Source organism: Cololabis saira, chromosome 20, assembly GCF_033807715.1.
Source record: "Cololabis saira isolate AMF1-May2022 chromosome 20, fColSai1.1, whole genome shotgun sequence".
Classification (NCBI taxonomy): Eukaryota; Metazoa; Chordata; class Actinopteri; order Beloniformes; family Belonidae; genus Cololabis; species Cololabis saira.
Window position 1 is genome coordinate 19,713,173 of NC_084606.1, and position 22,887 is coordinate 19,736,059.

A 22,887-nucleotide genomic window follows, 5' to 3' on the forward strand; every position below is an offset into this window, starting at 1 on the left:
TCCTCCTTTCCTTGTTTTCTCCCTTCCTTCTCCCCTTTCCTTCCTTCCTTCCTTCACGTACGTTGTGCGTGGATTTAACGCAGAACCATAAATCAGCTTTACACAAAAACATCATAAACGGGAATTTATCGTTTTTACCGCGAGATGACAAATTCTTATCGTGAGGAATTTTTTTGACGGTATATCGTGAACGGTAAAATATCGCCCATTCCTACTTGGGGTCTTGTTCACAAGTGAGGGAAGAATAGAGCAGGGGATTGATTGGTGCAGCGTTTACAGTTTTGCAAACTACATCGATCTGTCATGGTGAAGAAGGAGCTGAGACGAGAAGGGAAGGTCTTTATTTACCAGATCTACGTTCCTATCCTCACCCATGAGAAAGTGATGGACACAAATGAGCTTCCTCCGCAGGGTGTCTGGGCTCTCCCTTAGATACAGGGTGAGAAGCTCGGTCATCCGGGAAGGAGCTCAGAGTAGAGCCGCTGCTCTTCCACATCGAGGGGGGCCAGATGAGGCGGCTCAGGCATCTGATGAGGAAGCTTCCTGGACGCCTCCCTGGTGAGGTCTTCCAGGCACGCCCCAGTGGGAGGAGACCCTTGAGAATACCCAAGACACATTAGACAGACTATGTCTCTTGGCTGGCATGGAAACGCCTTGGGATCTCCCAAATGAGCTGGAGAGGGAAGTCTGGGTTTCCCTGCTTAAGCTACTGCCCCCTCAAACTGCCCCCGGATACGCAGAAGAAGATGGACAGATGGAATCATGGATGTGTGTCAGAATGCAGATTGGCATGGGATTGAAGCATCCTGCTTCCTAATAGAATGAACACTGGTTACAAAACTTGACTGATAAATAGTATTTTAGTATTTAGACTATAAACCCAGAGATTTGCTTTTCAAATTTAAGGATCACAAGTAAGCCTGCAGTATGAGACCAGATTGCTCCATTGATATAACATGGTTCTGTGCATATTTTAAGATATGCTCAAGATCGGTCTTTAAGGGCTTCATTTGTGAAGAGAAGGATTTTCGTCATCAGCAGAGCACCATCTCTTCTCTTCCTCCATCCGTCTTCTTTTGTTTGTCCCACCAAGAAGTGGTGACTGGAACCAAAAGTCTGAGATTTGGATGACATCAGAAAAAGTACAGATTTCAACCGGTTTAATGTCTGCCGATGCTTAAAAGGCCGGTAGCCCTCATGAACGCATCATCAAGCAGTGCTCTAATTCACGGCTCCCAGATTTATCACAGTATTTGTTGCTTCTTCTATTTTAAGATGAGAATATCTTACACGGTTGGCTGCTCAAATTTGCAAGGTGCAGTTAAGTCACAGAGCTTAGAGTGGATTTACCCCCCCCCCACCCCATCTCTACCTCCACCCAACCTCACCCTCATGTCAAGCTGCAATCACTGTACCTCCCTTTTGCATCACTATTAAAGGCAAATTCTTGTCAGCAGTTTTATAATTCACTTATCTTAAGGAAATAAGCTAATAATCCTCTACCACCATTAGCTTGCATAATATTTTATATCCTGACTAGGAAGTTCTGGTTCTTGTTGGGCTTTTCTTAGACTTTTTTGATTTTCAAGTATATGAACATAAAAATTAAATGTGATAGTGTGAGCCTGCGGGTGTGAGCAAACATAAGAATATTGTGAAAATCTGTAATGGTGTGCAAGTCTGTGAAAACGGTGCGATGCATTTAAATAGCACCAGACCAGCTGAGATGGGTCGCTAAAGGACGACTGCATGCACCTTTTTTCCTAGTGTTTTAAGTTAATGATTGCCTTGTGCACACAGAGATCGCACAGACTTCCTTTTTTTATGAATTAATGAAAGAGTCTCTTTATATATTGCGATGTACCTGATCCAGATGTACAGTATTTCTTTTGATATTCATACTAATTGCCACAGACTTCACCTATCTATCCCTCCCCATCTGGAACAAACTTCCTGTAGACCTGAGGTCTGCTCCAACTGTCAGCTCCTTTAAATCAGGCCTAAAAACATTACTGTTTACTGAAGCATACTCCTAAATTAAATACTTACCTGCTGTACTCTACTGCCCTTATTTTTTAACAACTTGTGCTTTTTATTATTTTACCTGTTTTCTCATCTTTTTATTTCACTTTATTTGTTATTTAAGCGTACTCTTAAATTAAATACTTTTTGAAAACCGCGCAAAGTTATGGATAAGCCCTGAATGCAGGCATTGTGACGTAGAATTGTCAAATTGGTTTGATTCACCGCACGAATCGACACAGATTACTTTGTAATACTGTATTTGACCCGGCCTTTGTACGTTTTGACCGTATAGAAACGTAATTCTTGCCATTTTAAGAATGTGATGTGTACCTGCTGTACTCTACTGACCTTACTTTTTAAAAACTTGTGCTTTCTATTATTTTACCTCTTTTCTTATCATTTTATTTCATTTTATTTGTTATTTATGTTTTAATTGTGTCTTGCCGCTTTTAATGTTGATGTAAAGCACTTTGAATTACCTTGTGTTGAATTGTGCTCTACAAATAAACTTGCCTTACCTTCCCCTATCTGCAGCATCTGCAACTTCCTCATGAAAGCAAACAATCATTTACATACTTTTTACCTTCTACTCTGCAGCTCCTCTAATGTTCCTTATTTGTCTCTTACTGTGACAGCATCCAGCTTAACTGCAGCGTGCAGGTGGCCTCTTTTGGCTTATTTTTTGCTTTTGGTGCAGACAGAATCAAAGCTTTCCAGCTGGATATACGGCACTTCCTACAGGTGGTGTGGGAGACAAGTGGAGGGTTTTGGTAAAAGATTACGGCGGAAAATACCCAGTGGTGCGGCTAGAAGTAGGTATCTTTGGATCCATAAATCTTTCTTGTTTATCAGGCTGGAGAAGTCAGACTTTCTTATTAATGTTTAGTAGGCAGGTTGAAAATATTCCAAGTGGAGCACTGCAGCTCTGCTGCCATCTGCAAATACGGAAAACACCAAAATGAGCTGCGGTTCAAGCAAACCCACTGGATCCATCTGGTCGGGGCACATAATTGGAGCCGAAGGGGGTTTTGTGAAACACCTTCTGATTGTAGGTTTTTAATTGCAGCAAGAGAAAAAGTATTTATAATAGCATAGGTCAATTTAGCTCATGCCTACATGGATACCTCGACATGTTCGGGAAGGGAAGGCTCTTACTGGCTTTGCCACAGAAGATCAAATTCATTTGGCAAAAGAAGGAAGCTGTCTGATGTAAAAGAACAGCTGAGGCGCGAAAGCACATTGGGTTCGCTGAGCAGAATATGAATGCAGAAGGGGAGGGTGGGATATTTTCAAAAGGTACACACACACACACACACATGCACACACACACAGACACAGTCCAGCTGAACTAAAATATGGTCACAAACTCACATCTGTCTCAAACAAAGAGCATCCTTTCACGTTTAGGACCTCTAACTTAAGTTAAGCACTTTAATTAGAGTTTTCTTCTTAATTGCTGCTCCCAACTGTAAAGGCAGTCATAGACAAGGATGAAAAATAAACATACACATCCATTTCCAGAAGTTTTGAACCACTGGTTGGACTAAAGTCCAGTTCCTGTCATTCATTTCAAGTATTTTTTCCGTTAGTTTTTGTCCATGCTGCTCAGACTCTATAAAAAAAGTTGAGACAGGATGCAGCACTTCTCGCTGTGGGGATCAGACGAAAGGGGACGTTGAGGGTGTTTCCATTCAAAGAGATGAGAAGAGAAATCGTGTTCGCTGCATGACTTTGCCAAAGAGAGCATTGTGTTTGGGATGTTTTCTCCCTCTCTCTTCTTGTTCTCTCCCCGGATTTGGTTTAAAGCGGTTGCTGGTGAGAAACGATCTATAAGACTTTCATCAATAAGAACGTTTGTAAAAGGCCTGATGTTGATCCTGCATTTAGTCTCATGGCTCATTCCCTCCATTGTTCTGTGTTTTGTATTTTGTCAAATCTCATCTTCCTCCCTTTGCTGCCATCTCTTGCCCCCCTCCATCATCCTCTCTCAACCCTGCACTCCACCCGTCCCCACGTCCTCCCCCAGCCCTCCGCCCCTCAGTCTCCTGAGGGTGATTTGGTGTGAGATAAATTCAGCTTGTGTGAGTCCACGGGGAAGTCCGGCCTGCAGACAAGTAACGATCCACACAAAAACCCCCCAGAAGAAAACCAGCATGCACACGTAAACATACGTGCCCCAAGCACAAACATGCACTTGATGCAATTCTTTCTAGCAGGTCCAAGAACGGTGTCTGACATGTGTTTATAGGAAGGATTCAGGCCAGAAAACACTGACTTCCCTCACTGTAAACACTAAGGGCTGGAGGGGGGAGGGGGTGTAGAGAGAAGGGGCGAGGGCGAGGTTGGAGGGATGGGGGGCTGGTGATGGGAGGGTCACCGAGTTACAGATTAAAATAATAAGGATAGAAGGGAGGCTGTCGGGCAAGAGCAGAATGACAGACAGTCTGTTCACGGGTGCAGACAGAAGCTGTTATCCTCTCAAAGCAAACAAGATAAGGAGTGTTTGTTTCACGCTGATGCAGAGCTGTATTCATTGTTCACTTGTGTTGAATTCTGAACTCAGAAAATGCTTCTGATTTTGTAAATACCAACTAATTGGACCTGTAATGAAATGAGTGCAGCTTCTCGTCTGCCTACATTCAATTCTGTAAAAGCTCATCAGCACACATAATTAAATTCAATAAATTCAGTATTTTGTAATTTTTTTTTTACTGTGCTTACACCCCCAATATGTAACAGAGATAATAAATATGGAATATTGCTGAAAATGACATGTGTAGTCAAGTGTGAGTAAATAGCTCCTGGTCTCTGTGTTTGTGATGCACTCGTCTCCACTAGTTGGACTTCTAAAGCTTGTCTTTGTTGACCGTGTAGCACATGATGCCTTAATACAGGCTTCAAATAAACACATGAAATAGATGTAAAATATTCATGTGATTTGAGGATTAAAAAAAACAAAACAACTTCTCTTAGCCAAGGTGAAGGAGTGTAGGGACAGGGAGTGAGTCAGAAGTGTGGAAAATAATTTCAAGCCTCATATCGCTGATGGATTTTTGGGGATTTCAAAGATAAAGCCTCAGAAGTAAGCAAACAGCCTTCCTGGAAAATGAGCGGATTTCTTCGATCATCCAAAAGAGCCTTAAGGATTTTCAAGAAGCTGAGTTATGAAGTAAGGCTGTGTGGCATGTTTCATCTTTTAAGTAAAAAGTCTCAGCCTTTTACAGCACCGCCGTGGAGTAAATCCTCCCATCATGAAATTAATGTCTTGAAGTGGCTGCAGACACATTTCTGCTGCTGTTTGCCAGGACGGCGTTCACATCCTCGACTGGGGTCGACACATGAGACTGCGTCCCCTGAGAAATAAGTCAGACCTGCATCACTGCGTCTTATATTGAAAGACGGTAATAATTGAAAGGGATGCTCGATGATCCCTGCAGGGATGAAGAAAATGTTCTTCTGCACTGAGAGGCCACACGTCTGGGCGAGCTGCACCCGAGCCGGGAGGGCTCCAGTGATGTGTTAAAACCTAGATGCTTCTAGATTTGTGATATATTTTGTTTTGTGATGTTTACATGCAGGAAGCAGCTGATCTCAGACGGCCGAAGGTTTTTCAGATGCTTTGGTAAACACATATACTGCAGAACAAATTAAAAACTCTTTCAGGGCTAAGTCCTTCAGCTAACCTTTTACCCAACAGCCTCATTCAGCAGAGTCAAGCTTATCTTATTCCTGTCCTTTGTTTGAAGGAAAGCCCCTGCCGCACATAGGAGCTGTTTCAACTGAAGCTTTCACTGATATTTGGGATAGAGCCTCTGATTGCCTTCGCTCTGCTGCTCCAGGATCACTGGTTTGCTTGTGCAGTTTCCAATTTTCAGACAAGAACACACGGTCAGGTTAGACTGCGTGTGAGTGTCTGTTTGTTCCTGTGTTCAGAGTGTTGGGCAGTACAGGATGTTGGGCTTTGGTGGGGCTTTTTTTATTTTCAGAGCAATAGTCGTTTTGATACTGATGGCTGAGCCATCTGTCAGCAGCAGCAGCAGCTGTGCCCTGTGTGTGTGTGTGTGTGCGTGCGTGCGTGCGTGCGTGCGTGCGTGCGTGCGTGTGTGTGTGTGTGCTTGCGTGTGTGCGTGCGTGCGTGTGTGTGTACGTGCGTGTGTGTGTTTGAGGGAAAAGGGACAGTTGTGACAAGTTAATGTAAGTTCCTCAGTCGTCAGTGATCATCATGACTTGACATTTCTTATACATTAGATGGTGTAGAACAGGGATATTCAATTGGCGGCCCGCGGGCCACATGCGGCCCGCCAGGAGCTTTTATGTGGCCCCTGGTCATATTTCAAAAAAGGGGGTGTTTGTTGTTGTTTTTTTATAATATTTTTATAACTGGCTACTATGGACTAAAATGGTTGTGCTCAATGCTTAATATAATATTCAAATAAGGAAATCTTGGTGGAAAGTGGTACTTTGTCATTATGGCGTGTTTTATTAAAAGTAGGTCAATATCAATTTCATTAAGTTTGCACAATGCATGGTTTCAAAATGAACTTGCATTCAAAATAATATTTCTTTATCTGAATATTATATTTAACATTCACAATTACTAAATCTGGAGACAATTAATACATAATTAATATGTAAACTAGATATATTCAAATGTATACAAGTGTATTATATTTACATAAGTCTTCGTCTTTGAGTGCAAAATACATTTTGAAAACCCCCACATTTTCAAATTGTGCGGCCCTCTCCATACAGTCCTTTTGCAGATGTGGCCCCCGGCTGAATCTAGTTGAATACCCCTGGTGTAGAAGCACAAAACAGGCAGCACAAGATAAATGATACCTTTTAAACTTTGGGGCTAAAAAAAAGATGGCGTCTCAAACTGTGCGTATGTGCTTTTGTTTCTCTGAAACCTTACAAGGAGTCATACACAGTTGCAAAAGTGCTTCACTTGTCAGAGGTCATCACATGACATCAGCACAGATGACAAGATCACAGAGTGAAGCAGCTGCTGATACCCCGGAGGAGGAAGCTAGTTTCATACCCTCATTAGGTCATAGTAAGCTGTGAGTGTGTGTGTGTGTGTGTGTGTGTGTGTGTGTGTGTGTGTGTGTGTGTGTGTGTGTGTGTGTGTGTGTGTGTGTGTGTGTGTGTGTGTATATGTGTGTGTATATGTGTGTGTGTGTCTTAGAGAAAGTGTGTGCATTATGAACTTGTGAACTTCCATGTGTCATTTTGTGCACTGCTGCTACTTTCGGCATTCTTGTGTGATGCAGCAGTTGTTGTGTTTGTATTTTCAATCGTAGGGAAGCAATTTGTATCCCAGTTTGCAAGCAGGAAGACACATAAATAAACTAATTACTGACTTAATAAACATACCCCTTAAGGATTACAATTGTGCCTGTTGATGAAAAAACTCTTCTGAGGAAGGGAAAGCAGTGTTTTTCCAGCAACAGTGAAGAAACCACAGGAGGGGCTGGTTTTGTGACAGCTCCACGGCTGCCGGGCGGCGCTTCAAGTTCCTCAAGGCTCTGGGTGATGTGGGGCTGTCTTATCTGTCCTCAGGGCCAGTGCATCTGGACTGGCATAGTGGGGCACTGGTTCTCCTTAAGAAGTGGGACTGAACCTTCCTTCTTCCTTCCTTCCTTCCTTCCTTCCTTCCTTCCTTCCTTCCTTCCTTCCTTCCTTCCTTCCTTCCTTCCTTCCTTCCTTCCTTCCTTCCTTCCTTCCTTCCTTCCTTCCTTCCTTCCTTCCTTCCTTCCTTCTTTTCTCCCTTCATTCCTTCCTTCCTTCCTCCCTTCCTTCTTTTCTCCCTTCCTTCCCTCCTTCCTTCCTTCCTTCCTTCCTTCCTTCCTTCCTTCCATCATTCCTTCCTTCCTTCCTTCCTTCCTTCCTTCCTTCCTTCTTTTTCCCTTCCTTCCTTCCTTCATTCCTTCCTTCCTTCCTCCCTTCCTTCCTTCCTTCCTTCCTTCCTTCCTTCCTTCCTTCCTTCCTTCCATCATTCCTTCCTTCCTTCTTTTCTCCCTTCCTTCCCTCCTTCCTTCCTTCCTTCCTTCCATCATTCCTTCCTTCTTTCCTTCCTTCTTTTTCCCTTCCTTCCTTCCTTCCTTCATTTCTTCCTTCCTTTCTCCCTTCCTTCATTCCCTCCTTCCTTCCTTCCTTCCTTCCTTCCTTCCTTTCTCCCTTCCTTCCTTCCTTCCTTCCTTCCTTCTTTTCTCCCTTCATTCCCTCCCTCCTTCCTTCCTTCCTTCCTTCTTTTCTCCCTTCCTTCCCTCCTTCCTTCCTTCCTTCTTTTCTCCCTCCCTTCCTTCCTTCCTTCCTTCCTTCCTTCCTTCCTTCCTTCCTTCCTTCCTTCCTTCCTTCCTTCCTTCCTTCCTTCCTTCCTTCCTTCCTTCCTTCCTTCCTTCCTTCCTTCCGTCCTTCCTTCCTTCCTTCCTTCCTTCCTTCCTTCCTTCCCTCCCTCCGTTGCAGTTATAGGGGAATCACAGTAGCCCTGGTAAGGTCTGTAGATTGAGGGGGAACAATACTGGTTCTGTCTTGTCTGTGGAACACTGGACCAGCTCTATGCCCTCCATATCCTTGCTGGAGTTGCATGGGAACCTGCTTAAGCACTCCACATGGGCTTGTGGAGTTTGAAAAGGCATTCGGCCATGTCCCTCATTCGTATTTTGTGGGCCGTGTGAGCACGGAATACTGGGTCTGCTAAAGAAATTTAATTGTCGACTATTGTCAGCAAAAAGAAAATTTCGACAGAGTCAGGCTTCATCCTTCCTATCGCTGCTGCACATGTGCAATAGAGTATGGCACCAGGTAAACAATATGGCGGATAATGCAACACCACGGGGACTGGCAAAGTTCATCAAAAGATGTATTTTTGAATGAAGTGTCCATTCTTATTGTCTTTTATTTTAAATTAGCACATCATTTAAACAACCTCATGCAACATATAAAAGCTAAGAGCTACATAATTCACTAATTATGAGATTCAGAATCCGATTAGTTGACTAATTGTCCTTAGTTGCAGCCCTATTATGTGCCGTTCCAGAGTCTGAACTTATGGAGTGGGAGGTTGGCCTCACGACGTCATCTCTGTTGTTTGCAGATGATGTGGTCCTGTTGGTGTCATCAAGCTGCGATCTCCAGCACTCACTGGAGCAGTTTTGCAGCCGAGTGTGAGGTATCAGCACCTCCGAATCTGAGGCTGTCACTCAGAAAAGGGTTGAATGTCTTCTATGTCTGTAACTATGAAGAGAGAGCGGAGCCCATAAAGAAGGTTCCTACTCTTGTGTATAATCATGAACCGTTGGTTGTGGCCAAAAGAACAAAATCTTGAATACATGTGGCTAAAATGAGTTTTCTCCGGAGGGTGACTGCACTCTCTTTAAGAGATGAGATAGGTAGGGATGCCCAGCCCTCCATCTTCAGCTTGTCTTCCTGGAAGAGCTGGAGAAGGTGGCCTGGGGAGAGGTCTGACTCTTGTTTGGCAGCTGTCCTTGCACCCCAAACCAGGATAAGCAGAGATTTATGGATAGCTCTGTTTTATTTTTGTAATTACTTAACAGCTGACATTTTGAACATACCACATTATTTTTACACAGCAAAAGGAAAACTGCCAGGAAAATGGATGTGAATTAAGAAAATAACGGAGTAAACTTTCAATCACCTGCAGGGAGCACTGAAGAGTGATGTGCCTGTGGTTGTTTCCCACATCTTTGTCTGATCTCTCTGTCACAGCCACACAGAAAACACTCATGCACCATTTACAAGTTAACTCTAATCCCATATGTTACAAGAATATATGGGATAAAAATGTGCAATATCTGCCAATCTACCTCACAACACTCCACCTGCTTTTCTGCACTGTTAAACTGTATATACTGTTCATATCCTGTGTTCACATTTTATATTTTATACGTATCTTTTGTATTTTTTATATATTTTTTATTTCTGACTTTTCAGTCGTTTTACCCCTCCCCTATACGTGTGTACTGCTGACAACAAATAAGTTTCCCCACTGAGGGAGAAAATAAAGGACATCTTATCTTATCTTATCTTAATAATAAATAATAAAAAAATAAACTGAGCCTCACGTACTTCATAAGCAAACATAGCTTAGATTGACATAAATGACAGTTACGATTTTAGAAACACTGTTTCACTGAATCTAAAGGTTTAAGAGTCGAGGCAAAGCAGTGTTTGTGGATGACACAACTATATTCTAATAAGAAAACTGCCTTTATCAGCCAATCACCAACGAGCACTTGAAAATTAACTGTTTCTATGTAAATACTTTATTTAATCTAAACTCTTGGATAGATATATAGTCTGAGACTCATAGTGTGTCAGATAAGACCGTTAATATTCAAACTTCTGCATGTTATACGTCAGACTCCTCCATGCCTTCAGAACTCATCAAGCTCCAAATTAAGATAAGATAAGATAAGATAGTGCTTTATTGATCCCCAGAGGGGAAATTCGGGTGCTACAGCAGCTCAAACTAAATAAACGATAAAGATAAATTATAAGTATGAAAAAAAAAATACAGTAAAAAAGAAACTGAAACTGAACAGGTGTACTGTAAACTGAATAAATGTACTATAAACATAGTAAGTACAGTATAATAGATATTGTCGCTCTCCCACCTGTTTTGCCCTGTAAAGACTGTCATGAAGTCGGCCAGGTTGGAACCAAGCATGCCAGACCTCAGCGGAACTGAACAAAGGTATCTTCTGTTTGATCAGAGCAAAGAATGAGCTCACATATCTTCATCAGGCTCCTTTCCTGACCCTCAGCTATATTTTTTGCATACAATTACTGTGCAAAGTCTAAAGCCATCGCCCTCACAAGTTCATATCTATGGATCAGTTTAAGAGGATCGTCACCTTTGCCCGTAATGGTTTTATAATAACACACTTTCTTTATCTCAGTCCCTGCTGTAAGTGTGTTTACATAGATTTTCAAATGGGCAACAATCTTTCTTCATCTTCTGGATCCCCGTGAAGGTTCATTATCAACCCAGAGATCCAGAACCGAGAAGGTGATGTCACCGTTTTCATTCGGTATGACGAATCACAGTGATCTTTCTGCAGCGACGGTTCATCTTCTAACTGTGCATGCTGTCACACATATCAGCATTTTAGCTGCAGCCTGTCTGTCTGTGCTCCATAGCCCTTTTAATCTTGTGTTGCTGGCTGTGAATTTTGGAAAATAGCTTTCAGTTATGTTACCTTATTTAAGTAGTTGTTGCTCAGTATTAGGAATGGGCGATATTTTACCGTTAACGATATACTGTCAAAAAAATTCCCCACGGTAAGAATTTGTCATCTCGCGGTAAAAACGATAAATCCCCGTTGATGACGTTTTTGTGTAAAACTGATTTATGGTTCTGCGTTATGTACGTGAACGAAGGAAGGAAGGAAGGAAGGAAGGAAGGAAGGAAGGAAGGAAGGAAGGAAGGAAGGAAGGAAGGAAGGAAGGAAGGAAGGAAGGATGGAAGGAAGGAAGGAAATTAGCCAGAAAGAAATGAGCCAGAAAGAAAGAAAGAAATGAGCCAGAAAGAAAGAAAGAAAGAAAGAAAGAAAGAAAGAAATGAGCTAGAAAGAAAGAAAGAAAGAAAGAAAGAAATGAGCCTGAAAGAAAGAAAGAAAGAAAGAAAGAAAGAAAGAAAGAAAGAAAGAAAGAAAGAAAGAAAGAAAGAAAGAAAGAAAGAAAGAAAGAAAGAAAGAAAGAAAGAAAGAAAGAAAGAAAGATAAATTCCCATTGATGACGTTTTTGTGTAACAAACATGGCAGATCTGAGAGCGAGATAGATTTATAGTTAAAAAGGTGGAGTTGAATTGGTATTTTTTTTATCGTCATTTTTATCGTTATCGGGATAAATGCCAGAAATTATCGTGATACATTTTTTAGTCCATACCGCCCATCCCTACTCAGTATCTCTCAGCACAACATGGCAAGCATTAGACTCATTGGAAAATGAAGGGTTTTTACATGCCTTTTAGATGGCGTATGTTGTAATGAACTATGGTGCAGCCTCCAGCTTAATTTTGAAGTTGCAAAAGCCTTTGTCCCTCAGATACCGTTTGTAATTGTAATATATGCATGGTAACAAAATCTCTGCTGCTCTGTTTTTATGTCTGTATAATGCTAAGTTGCAAACGGCTAAAGAGACAAAAGACAAAGAGCTATTTGACGTGTGAAATGTCCAATTAACCTGAAGGATTCTTTTCTTTTTTCTTCAATGGGTCACTACTGATAGATACCACAAATGCTCAGTGGCAGCTTTCATTGTGCCTGGGAGGACTTAATTGGGCAGCAAAATGCTTATACTGTAAATTTCACTAGATACTGCAATAAAGAGAAACTGTGCAGGTGACTTACTTTATCATTAAATCAATAAACAAATAAGATCCCTCTCTATCTTCCGATCAGTGTCTGCGATTGGGTGTCCGCTCTATGCTATCGTTTCTTCAGTGATCGTTAATGTAACCCAATCAGACCATTTTAATTAAAGAGGCTAAGGGGGTTGCTGCAGGGTGAGGAGGGGGGGCAGCGATGAGGTCAAAGGAGTAGAGGATGGAGGAGGAAGGGGAAAAGGTCTGTCTTCTGAAAGCCACTTAAATCCCTTTCTTATTAACTCTGTGACACAGAGTCTGCCCCCACCAATGCACACACTCACTCGGGACAGTCACCCAGCTCCTCTTCCTGCAACATGTGCCGCTTCGCCGGGCTGACGATCGGCTGAATCGGAGTGAATTAGTCTGCACCGCTATGTTTTCATCTCATTAGTGCTTCATTTAAAGCAGGCTGTGGTTGAGGATGACGAGCCCAGTATAATTCGGTGTGTAATCTAATTATAGTTCTTAGGAAAAGCTGTTTGATTGGTGTTTTTAATATTCTTTGTCTTAAATGAGTCATATTATGATCTTTGTTTTCAAAGTTGACACAATTTCTTGAGGCTCTTAATCAAATGTCTGTGACAAAACGTCAAGCATGCAGTCCAAATGATATCCTTTATAGACCCGTCTTTACGTAGGACGAGTCAGCTTATATATTTCACCTCATTTGAAACTGGTGTTTCACAAGAAAATGCATCATAATATTAAACTGAGTCGAGGAGAAGATATATATTTTATTCACGATAGAACATAGGAATCATTAAAGAGAGGAAATATACCAGTCTTATAAAAAAAAAAGGAAATAATGTGAAGAGTAACAACTGTCCCGAAACCCAAAGGGACTCAGAAGACCAGTTTGTGGAATATTGGGATATTTTTCCATTTCTGTCCCCATAAGGCACCAACGACATTACGGCCACAGCTCCATTCAGCTGCTTAGATGATGGAGGTGTAGAACATGGTCCACTCAGACTCAATGTCCTCGATGAGCACTAAAGTCCAAATGAGGGCTGTTCGATTTTGCCCAAAAATAAAATCTCGATTTTTTTCTCTCAAAATCCGATTTTCGATTACGATTACGATTATTTTGTGAATTGACAAAAGGCAAAGAAATGATTGCAAATATGCTGTTTTTTTATTGAACATTTGCCCCATTGGGCTTTAAGTGCAAACTTTGCTCTTATTAAACCAAAAATGAATGAATAAAGTGCAAAACTCTGTAAAATAAGTTGAAAAAAAGTTTTAAAAAATATAATAAAATATAAAGTTTTATCACTGAAAAATCAGCACTTGCAAACATACAGTAAGTTATATTTCCAATTAAATAAAACAAGACATTTTCTAATTAAACTAAACTGGGTCTTTGCATGCTAAATAATAATGCAACCCAGGAAGGAGGTAGAGGTGTGTAATGTCACTCATTACATTTGCTGTTCACATTTGCAAGTTTTTTGCAAGGAACACGAGCCGGTCTACCGCATCTGGCTTGAGGGATGCCCGGTGGCATGTTACAACGCCCCCTCCTACACTAAAGAGCCTCTCCGATGGGGCACTTGTCGCAGGTATTGAGAGGTATTTCCATCAATCATTAACATGTGTGCAGACAAGGTAAAAACAAAAAAAAACAAAAAAAAAGTGAAAAATCGATTTTACGAGTTTTTACGTTTTAACATCGTTCTAATTACATAATCGCTATTACGATTTAAAATCGATTAATCGAACAGCCCTAGTCCAAATCCAAGACACTGCTCAGGTTCAGATTGGAGGGGCCGTTCCTCCCAATCACGACCTTCCAGGTCTCGTTGTCATTGCCCACGTGAACACTGAAGTCCCCCAGCAGAACGAGGGAGTCCCCGGTGGGGGCACTCTCCTGCACCCCACTCAAGGTCCCCAAAAAGAGAGGCCATTCTGAACTGCTGTTGGATGCATGAGCATAAATGGTACAGAGCCGGGGGGCAATAGGTATGCCCACCCCTGCGCGGTGCCTCTCACCTCGGGCAACTGCAGAGTGGGACAGAGCCCAACCCTCGAGAAGATTGGTTCTGGAGCCTGAGCCCTCTATTGACGTGAGTCCAACTATATCTAGCCCAGGGGTCGGCAACCCAAAATATTGAAAGAGCCATATTGGACCAAAAACACAAAAAACAAATCTGTCTGGAGCCGCAAAAAATGAAAAGTCTTGTATAAGCTTTAGAATGAAGGCAACACATGCTGCTTGTTTTCTATATTAGTTATAACTGGGGGAAGATTTTTTTTTCATTATGCACTTCGAGAAAAAAATCGAAATGTCGAGAAAAAAGTCGAAATTTCAAGGAAAAAAAGTCGAAATGTCGAGATTAATGTTGAAGTACAATTTCGAGAAAAAAGTCAAAATGTCGAGAAAAAAGTCAAAATGTCGAGGAAATAGTAGAAATTTCGTGAAAAAAGTCGAAATGTTGAGAAAAAATTTGAAATGTCAATATTAAAAAGGAAAGGAAAAGGGAAGAAAAAAAGAAGAAAAAAAGGAAAAAAAGAAGAAAAAAGAAAAGAAAAAAAGATGAAAAAGAGATAAAAGGAAAACAACAGAAAAAAAGGAAAAAAAGAGAAAAAAAAAAGAAAAAAATAAGAAAAAAAGGAAAAAAAAGGTCAAACATTTTTGAAAAAGCTCCAGGAGCCACTAGGGTGGCGCTAAAGAGCCGCATGCGGCTCTAGAGACGCGGGTTGCCGACCCCTGATCTAGCCGGATCTTCTCAACCTTGTGTGTTCAGGCTCCTTCCTCACCGGAGAGGTGACGTTCCACGTTCCTAAGCCCAGGCAGGGATTCCCATTACAAATTCATATTTTTTTTAAAAGTGTTACTGCCTGAGGTCTTGAAAATCTCAGGCATCCAACATTGATTTTCAGCCATATCTTTACTTCTAACAGGCTCTGCCTCTCTGAAATGTTCTTGTTATATATCCAGTTATGTCGGCGGGTTGCCAAGTAACCTAATTAGTTGGAAGATGTTCCTCCAGGAGTTTCCTCTCAGAACCTCGTACTTTTCCAGCCTTTTGTTGCTCAAATCCTGACTTTTCATAAGATGCGTTGAGCCATCAAATTAAAAAACAGGTCATTTTTTTTAATAAAATGGTTAAATGTATCTCAAGATTTGAGATTTACTATTCCCCATAAAATATAGGCTTATGAGATTTCACAGTATCCCACAGAGATCTGAATGGCTCACTGTATGAGAGGTTTTCAGGGTTGAGTTATTGCTGAGTTTTTGACTTCATTGTGGCTTCAAACACTCAAATAAATGGCCTCATGCACAGGAAAAGCTTCATTTTTTGTTGTTTTTTCATAGATCTCAGGCAATGTTGAGAACTCACTGCCACATTGAGACAGCTCAGGAAACACAGTAAACAAATTATATCATCCAAGTCAGCTTATTAAAGAGCTATGTTTTAACCAGTGACTATGTTGAGACTTTTTCAGCTCTGTCGTGTCATCTTGTACAACAACCTCCGTTTATACCCAACCTGCAATCCCATCAGAGCGTTGTTCAAGCTTCTCCTCAGCGGACAAAGTCGAGCAGTGGCTATATCTCTCCTGATTTAGCAGAACACATGCTTGGGAAAGCTGAACGGGACTTACTGAAAAAATCCTGACGGCTGAGGTGGAGGGAGGATGATGGCAGAGGAATGAAAATGGAAGAGTAAGAAAAACTACGGATGTACTCTCCTTTTTGTTATAACAGTAATGTCCGGCGTGATCAGTACACTTGTTTCAGTTTTATATCCTATGATATTTCATGAAGATTTCACATATTCAAGACTTTTTCAGGGTTAAGAGACATTAAGCACCACTGGTACACTACATAATATAAGCCTCGTCTTAGTACCACATCTGAAATTCATGAGAAAATAATCCTCCACCTTTTGATTGTTTTGTTTGTGTCACAGTGTCCAACCTCTGCATATTTATTTAGCACTGAATTATACCTCAAACATGTCATTACATGACAGTTTTCCACATGAACAGCATATCCTGCGCTCTCTCCCAGGCTCAGCTTCTTGGAGATTTTCATGGTCATTCAGCTGGAAGAATCTGACCCAAGACTTTGATATTTTACTAAGAAGCAGTTTTTTCACATCTTCAACAGAACATTAAAGCAACAAATCATGATAATATCAGCAAATGTGCACACATTTGTACTTCAAAGGATTTTCTTCACTGCAGCCAGGAGAAGCTGGATGCCAGAGCTGATGGCTCTGACATCACAGTTAATGCTGCACAATGTTAGCTATATTGTTTTGTTTTTACTTGAGCGACATAAGGCCAGTTTCAGACCATATCACACCAGAGAAATCATCAGAATCATACACCAACACACAGTATGTTGAGACTAACGCAGCACATAACCAGCGCTGTGTGTTTGCTGTGTATCTTCCTCCTCAGAAGATAAGTTACCGTTGACTGAGTCAGCATGTGGGTCACAGCAGATAGAGGTATTCAGATTTCATTCACCCAGACAAAACACCAGTACACACCATGCAGTGCTCTACAAAACTGTTTTATTTACTTATTTATCTTGAGGTCTGCCCTCTGAAACACAACTCGCCACATTGAGACATCCTCTTGCTTTCATTCAAATTACAGTAACAGATCTGTAACGACAGTAAGAAATATCGTACCTTGGTAAATTATTTAATGAGGTCATCCGCTCTGCTAACAGTGATGTGGGAAACTGAGAGACGGGGATCAAGCTTTCATGGTCATATTTTTTTCTTTTTTTAGCCTTTGGATGTCCCTGAGTCTAATGAACCTGCATGCCAACCCCTACCTCTAACGTTTACACAACATTTTCAAAAAACTTTGAAGGTGAAAGTTAAACAAAGTCTTCCTTGACGGTTGGTCTGAATCTCATCAAACTTGGTGTACATTATTACAAGCAATGTTGGGTAAAACTGCTTTTTAAAATTTTTGACTTGCAGATGCATTTTAAAGTTAACAACAAATCAATTTGATTACTTGGCTGATTGTGACTCAGAGGCCAAGATCTTCAGATCACAACGTCCAATCATCTTTGGGGGCACTATTATTATCACTTTATGCTCCTACATCAGCAATGTGAGAAGTTATATAAAAATGTGTTGTTTTGCTCCCATTTTTGGAAAGTGCCAGGTCCAACAAACACATTGTTGTCATTGAAGAAAAAAGGGACCCTTTTTGAAATACCAAAAGGAAAAGCGTCTGAGGCTTTTTATCGTATTTAAAAAAAAAATGATGGAGTTTATCGTTCATACGTAACTTTTTACTAAATTTTTTTTAAATTTTACTTTGATTTTGTGACTCACTTTTTTCCAACATCACTGCTTTATTGTTCTTGTGAAATGATCTTTATGAGCTCCGAGGTCTCATATTAAACTTTTTCATGACTTTTAAAGGTTCGAAACTGACTCACGGTGTAATAAACTCAGTTTTCATGCTGCAAAGCCGATTGATTAAGCGGAAGATAAAAGTAGATAAAAGTTTTGAGTTTCTGCCAAAAAATCTTTTTTCATCTCAAAATGACTTTCAGCTCACACAAGGAGGTTTTGCATATGCAGACTGGTAAACTCCATGCACAGATCAACCCAGCCCACGCATGCATCCCCACGAGGGGTCAGCCCTGCCCCCCTTAGTCCTGACATATAGGATCTACGACGTTGTTCACATATTTGTCTATTTTTATATGTTTCACTCTGTAATTCCACCTCCAACCCGTGACAGACTTGCTGGTTTCTACAGCTTGTTTGTTTTGCGCTGTTGGGATCTAAAGTACAGAAACACCGGACCAGGGTTTGAGCCAATGAGGAGGCGACAGCGTAAAGGACTTTTACATATTAGGACAGTCATAAAGATATAAATCATATTATTCCTGATAAAAGAAACAGACAAAGTGTGTTCTTATGCCAATAGATGCCAGTAAATATCTACTGAATACATGCATGTTTGCTTTGCCTCTTCCCTTTTACCTAGTTACATCTTCTCTACCACTCAATCTTCTACTTGTTTTCTCCTCTTCCATCACATCCATTTTCACCATTTTGTTCACCTTGTTTCACATATTCTTGCCCTCATTTCTGCTCTATCTTTGTCATCACACATCTGACTCCTTCTCTTTCTCTCTGCCCTCCCCGCAGTTCCAATGAAACAGCAAATGATGTCGCAGAAGAAGATATTCCTGGTCCTCATCGTCATCTGTACTGCCAGTTTTCTGCTACGCAATGGGGGCAACTTCAGCTGGTGAGTGACTGAAATACTCCCATAATATTTATACCCATCACACACCTGCTGCCTCTCTGAACGCCCATGACCTTGGCAGCGGTGTGGGTGGATTTCCTGACATGAACTTCTCAGTTCTGGTTTTCCATTACATTTCGCTTGAATTAAGTTCATTATTTTAAAAAATCCTTTAGTTCACTATAAACTATTTTCCCCTTGGTACACAGTCCTTTGTAGACATCATCCGTGGAGTGACCAGCCGGCCCCGCTCTCTGGCACGCTGTGTTTACATAGATGTCAGACTTTTAATGTCAAATATAAAGATTAGTCCAAAAAACAATCAAGCGACACAAAAGATGGGGATAAAAAGACACATCAATCAGTGGCTTTGTCCCTTTCAACAGTATTTGTGTCTCTATATATTTTTGTTGATCCTAAACAGCCGCTGTGTGACAGTGACCAAACTGTAGCCTGAAAGACTTGACATGACCTGGACAGAACCTACAGCCTTCTAGGTTGCATTCACGTACATTTTCAAAGTCATTAACACACCCTTTTTTTAAATGTGGGTTTACACCGCAGGTTGCTTAACCAGGTAAAACCCACTTTTTGGAAAACCATTCTGGTCGAAATGAAAAAACAAAACAAGAAAAAGCCCAAACCGTGATACTACTATCGTGCCTAACAGATGCGTTATGGCTCTTTCGTTCAAACATAACTTACATTTTGGTGATACGGTATCCATCACTATTCTTGGATATGTTCTCCATTTATACTCAATTTAACTGCGTATTCTCATTCTCTCATGAGAATGAGATGAGTGAGTGGATTGGTGATTTTTATTTATTTGATGTTTTTTACTTTTTATGAAAATGGTTTTGTAACCTTTTCCAACATGATGAACATTAAAGAGAGAAAGAAAACAGCTGAGGACGTTACAATATTTTCAGTCCATTTCACTAATACTTTATTAATCCTCAAAATAAATTATATTGAATATTGAGACCCTATTTAATCACTATGTTGTGTTAAGGATTCAGCGTTTTTATTTGCACAACCAGCTCCAGAACCCAGCCAGCCTTCTCAGCAAGTTTGTTCAGTTTCAAGTCTCTGGCTCTGATGCTGCTACTCCACCACACATGATTTCAGATAAAACTACCACAAAGATAGAAGATGTGCCATAACTTCTTACAAATGCCGAAGGATGTCAGCTTCCTTAAGAATGAGTCTTCATTTTCCTTGCTTATGCCTCAGTGTTGTATTTCCAGTCCAGGCTGTTGACCGTGTGAACACCTTGTTACCTCCTTCACCACCTTTCACATCTTCTCCCAGGTTGAAAATAATTCTTGGCTCATTCGTAGTCCTTCAGTTATTAACTTTGTTTTGGTTCACATGCAATATGAGATGAGAAAAAAAGCGGTCTACTAGTTTTTTATACCCAGTCTACTCATCACTGACATGTCCCACGACAGCAGAGTCATCTGTGTATTTCTTCAGATGACAGGAGGTCTCAGTTATACTTTAAGTCTGAGCTGTAGCGAGTGAAGACAAATATTTTGAAGTACAGCACTCTGTGGTGTTTCAGTGCTGCTGACCACCCACTCAGACACACACAATCTTTCATTCTCCCAAACTGTACTCTGTTTAACAGGTAGTCAATAATCTAGGCAATCCTCTTGTGTCTTCTGGAGTTTCTCATATAGCAGTGCAGACTGAATCATGTCAAACACAGTTCCTCTGTTTCCTAAAGTTCCTAGGAGAATGTGATGATGGGGTTGTATAAAGGTACATAACTGAGGTCCAGGACCGGACTGTAGCAGTGGATCAGAAGAAGGTGTGACTGACTTAGATTTTACGCTTTTATACTGCGATTTGTAACACCCATGGAGCTGGTTCAGGAGGACATCTCGAGCAACGTCTCACGCTCGCTTTCTCTGCATTTCTTTTTCCAGTTTCCATCTCGTTAATGCAGTAGATCTATTAAAGGAGCAATTACTTTCACATGCCTTGTGATGTCTCTCCCCCTGAAGATCTCACTGCCACTCTGCAGATCCCACCTCCTCCCCAGCTTCCACCCATAGACTCTGCTTTTAGAGGAGAGGTGTTAATTTATGTTCATCGAAGCCCAAAGGCAGAGTGTTTTATCATTAAGAAACCATTTGAATTTCACACTTCGAGAGTTGACTGTATGAACTATCCTATAAACAGTTTTCCGTCAACAAATCAGTCTATGAAGATGAAAGGCGGTGGGAGTTTATCCTGGGAGAGTCTATTAAAAGAAAAATCAACAAAGATTCAACAATATAGTGTAACTTAAAGGGGACCTATTATGAAAAACATGTTTTCTCTTTGCTTTAACATATATAAAGTGGTCTCCCCTCAGCCTGCCAACTCAGAGAAGGAGGAAAGCAACCAAATTCTGCAGTGTTTGTACAGCCGCCCGGATGAGCCGTCCAGTGTGACGTGGCTTCTACGAGCCGTTCAGATTCTGCTCCTGTCGTTACGTAACGACGGGAGCGATTTACATAGGTTGGCCTCCGATGCGTGAAACCACGCCCACAACTAACTCCACCGGTAGCGGTGTATCGCGTCATTCAGGCAGCCAATCAGCACAGTGCCTCATTATCATAGCCTCCCTGCCCACTCAGAATCCCGCATAGAGAAGGAAGTTAGAGAATGGGATGATAAAGACATGGGTCGGAGGCTGAATTTCTCATTTATTTAGCAAAAACAATCAAATGCTTGTTTTTAAGACATTCAAGGCCTGTTTAAAATAGGTATTAGATGCCTTAATAGGTCCCCTTTAACATGTATCACTCTTTCATCTCCTATGCACACCAACTGCCCATTTGGTCACAAACTGGTTTAGTTTATATTTCCACCAAATTTCATGACATTTTATTGGTTTGTTAACTTCGGTGGATGATGCCATCATACCACGTTTGATTACTAGCGATCTGGTAACGGCATGAGTATGATAGTTTAAAAATAAACTGCTTTACATCACACATACTCAATTTCTAATACAAATGTCCTCTTAGTCAAAGTGGACAGCTTGATTTGTACCAAATTGTCATTGTAGACATAGCTAATAGCTTTCATTAGCTACAGTACTTACCCTGATACGCCTCTCAGGGGTTTCTCCGTGGAACAGAAAGCACAACCACATCCCATGTATTGTCTGTGACAGCAGTTTTGGTTATGCAGCAGATATAAGTGATCCACAATAGCCTTCTAACAGAAGTAGGGAATTCTAGCTGTCAGAATCTCAGTGCTGTGTTACTCACCTTCTTTAAGCTGGAAACCAATGACTCTTCCATGCATAAGATTAAGTACTCTTCATTGGCTTGAAAGCCAGTAGATTTACGAGAGTATATTCAGAAACTCCTGAAGAAATGCTTGATGAGTAACGAGCAGTAACTTTCCAAGAAGCCAATCACTTGAAGCAGCCAACGAAGCAAAAGGAATATAGCAGCAAAGTAGACCGGACACACCTCTTATTGTACCAATCTAGGGCTGGGCGATATATCGAGATTTTAATATATATCGATATATTTTCAAACGCGATATGGTACGAGACAATATCGTTTATATCGATTTAAAAAAATATATATATATTTTTATTTTATTTTTTTTTTTACATTTTTTTTAATGATTTTGATATAGCTTATTTTGTGACAAATGGACTTGAATGTTTTATTTGAGATTTGCACAAATGTTTTGTTATTTGCACTGTCAACTGTCAACCTCAGTGGAAAAGTCTGCTGTTACTGTCTACATTGTATTAATTGCACAGTGTATTTTAATTTAATTGTTATGCAGGAAAGGGATATTTGTTTTATTTTATTCAAGAAGCATTTTTATTCTATATATGCAGGAAGTTTATTTTTATTTCATTTGTTTTATACATTTTGATATTGTGCAGACCTCTGTTAATAAAGGAACCTGTGTGACATTTGGCACGAGGCTTTGTATTAAAACTGTTTAATACAGTTAGTTTTTTAGTTTTTTTAAGGGTTTGCCTCAGAAAAAAATGAAGCTAACAGAGATGCTATGCTATAATGCTTTGGGGGAAACCCCAATTATGGCACAGAAAAAATATCGAGATATATATCGAGTATCGCCATTTAGCTAGAAAATATCGAAATATGACTTTTGGTCCATATCGCCCAGCCCTATACCAATCTGTTTTACAGCTCCATCTGCCCAACTACCTGTCCAGTCTGTGAACTTATCTCCAGAGT

General features: G+C 40.7%; 1 protein-coding gene across 1 annotated transcript in view; it reads left to right on the forward strand.

The window, feature by feature from the left end:
- Nucleotides 1–22,887, forward strand: part of gal3st3 (galactose-3-O-sulfotransferase 3) — a 43,207-nt gene that overhangs the window by 14,181 nt on the left and 6,139 nt on the right. Inside the window, exon 2 of the mRNA XM_061709813.1 lies at nt 18,562–18,664. Coding sequence (XP_061565797.1) covers nt 18,567–18,664 — 98 coding nt within the window. The 5' untranslated portion in view covers nt 18,562–18,566. The remainder of the gene's footprint in view (nt 1–18,561; nt 18,665–22,887) is intronic.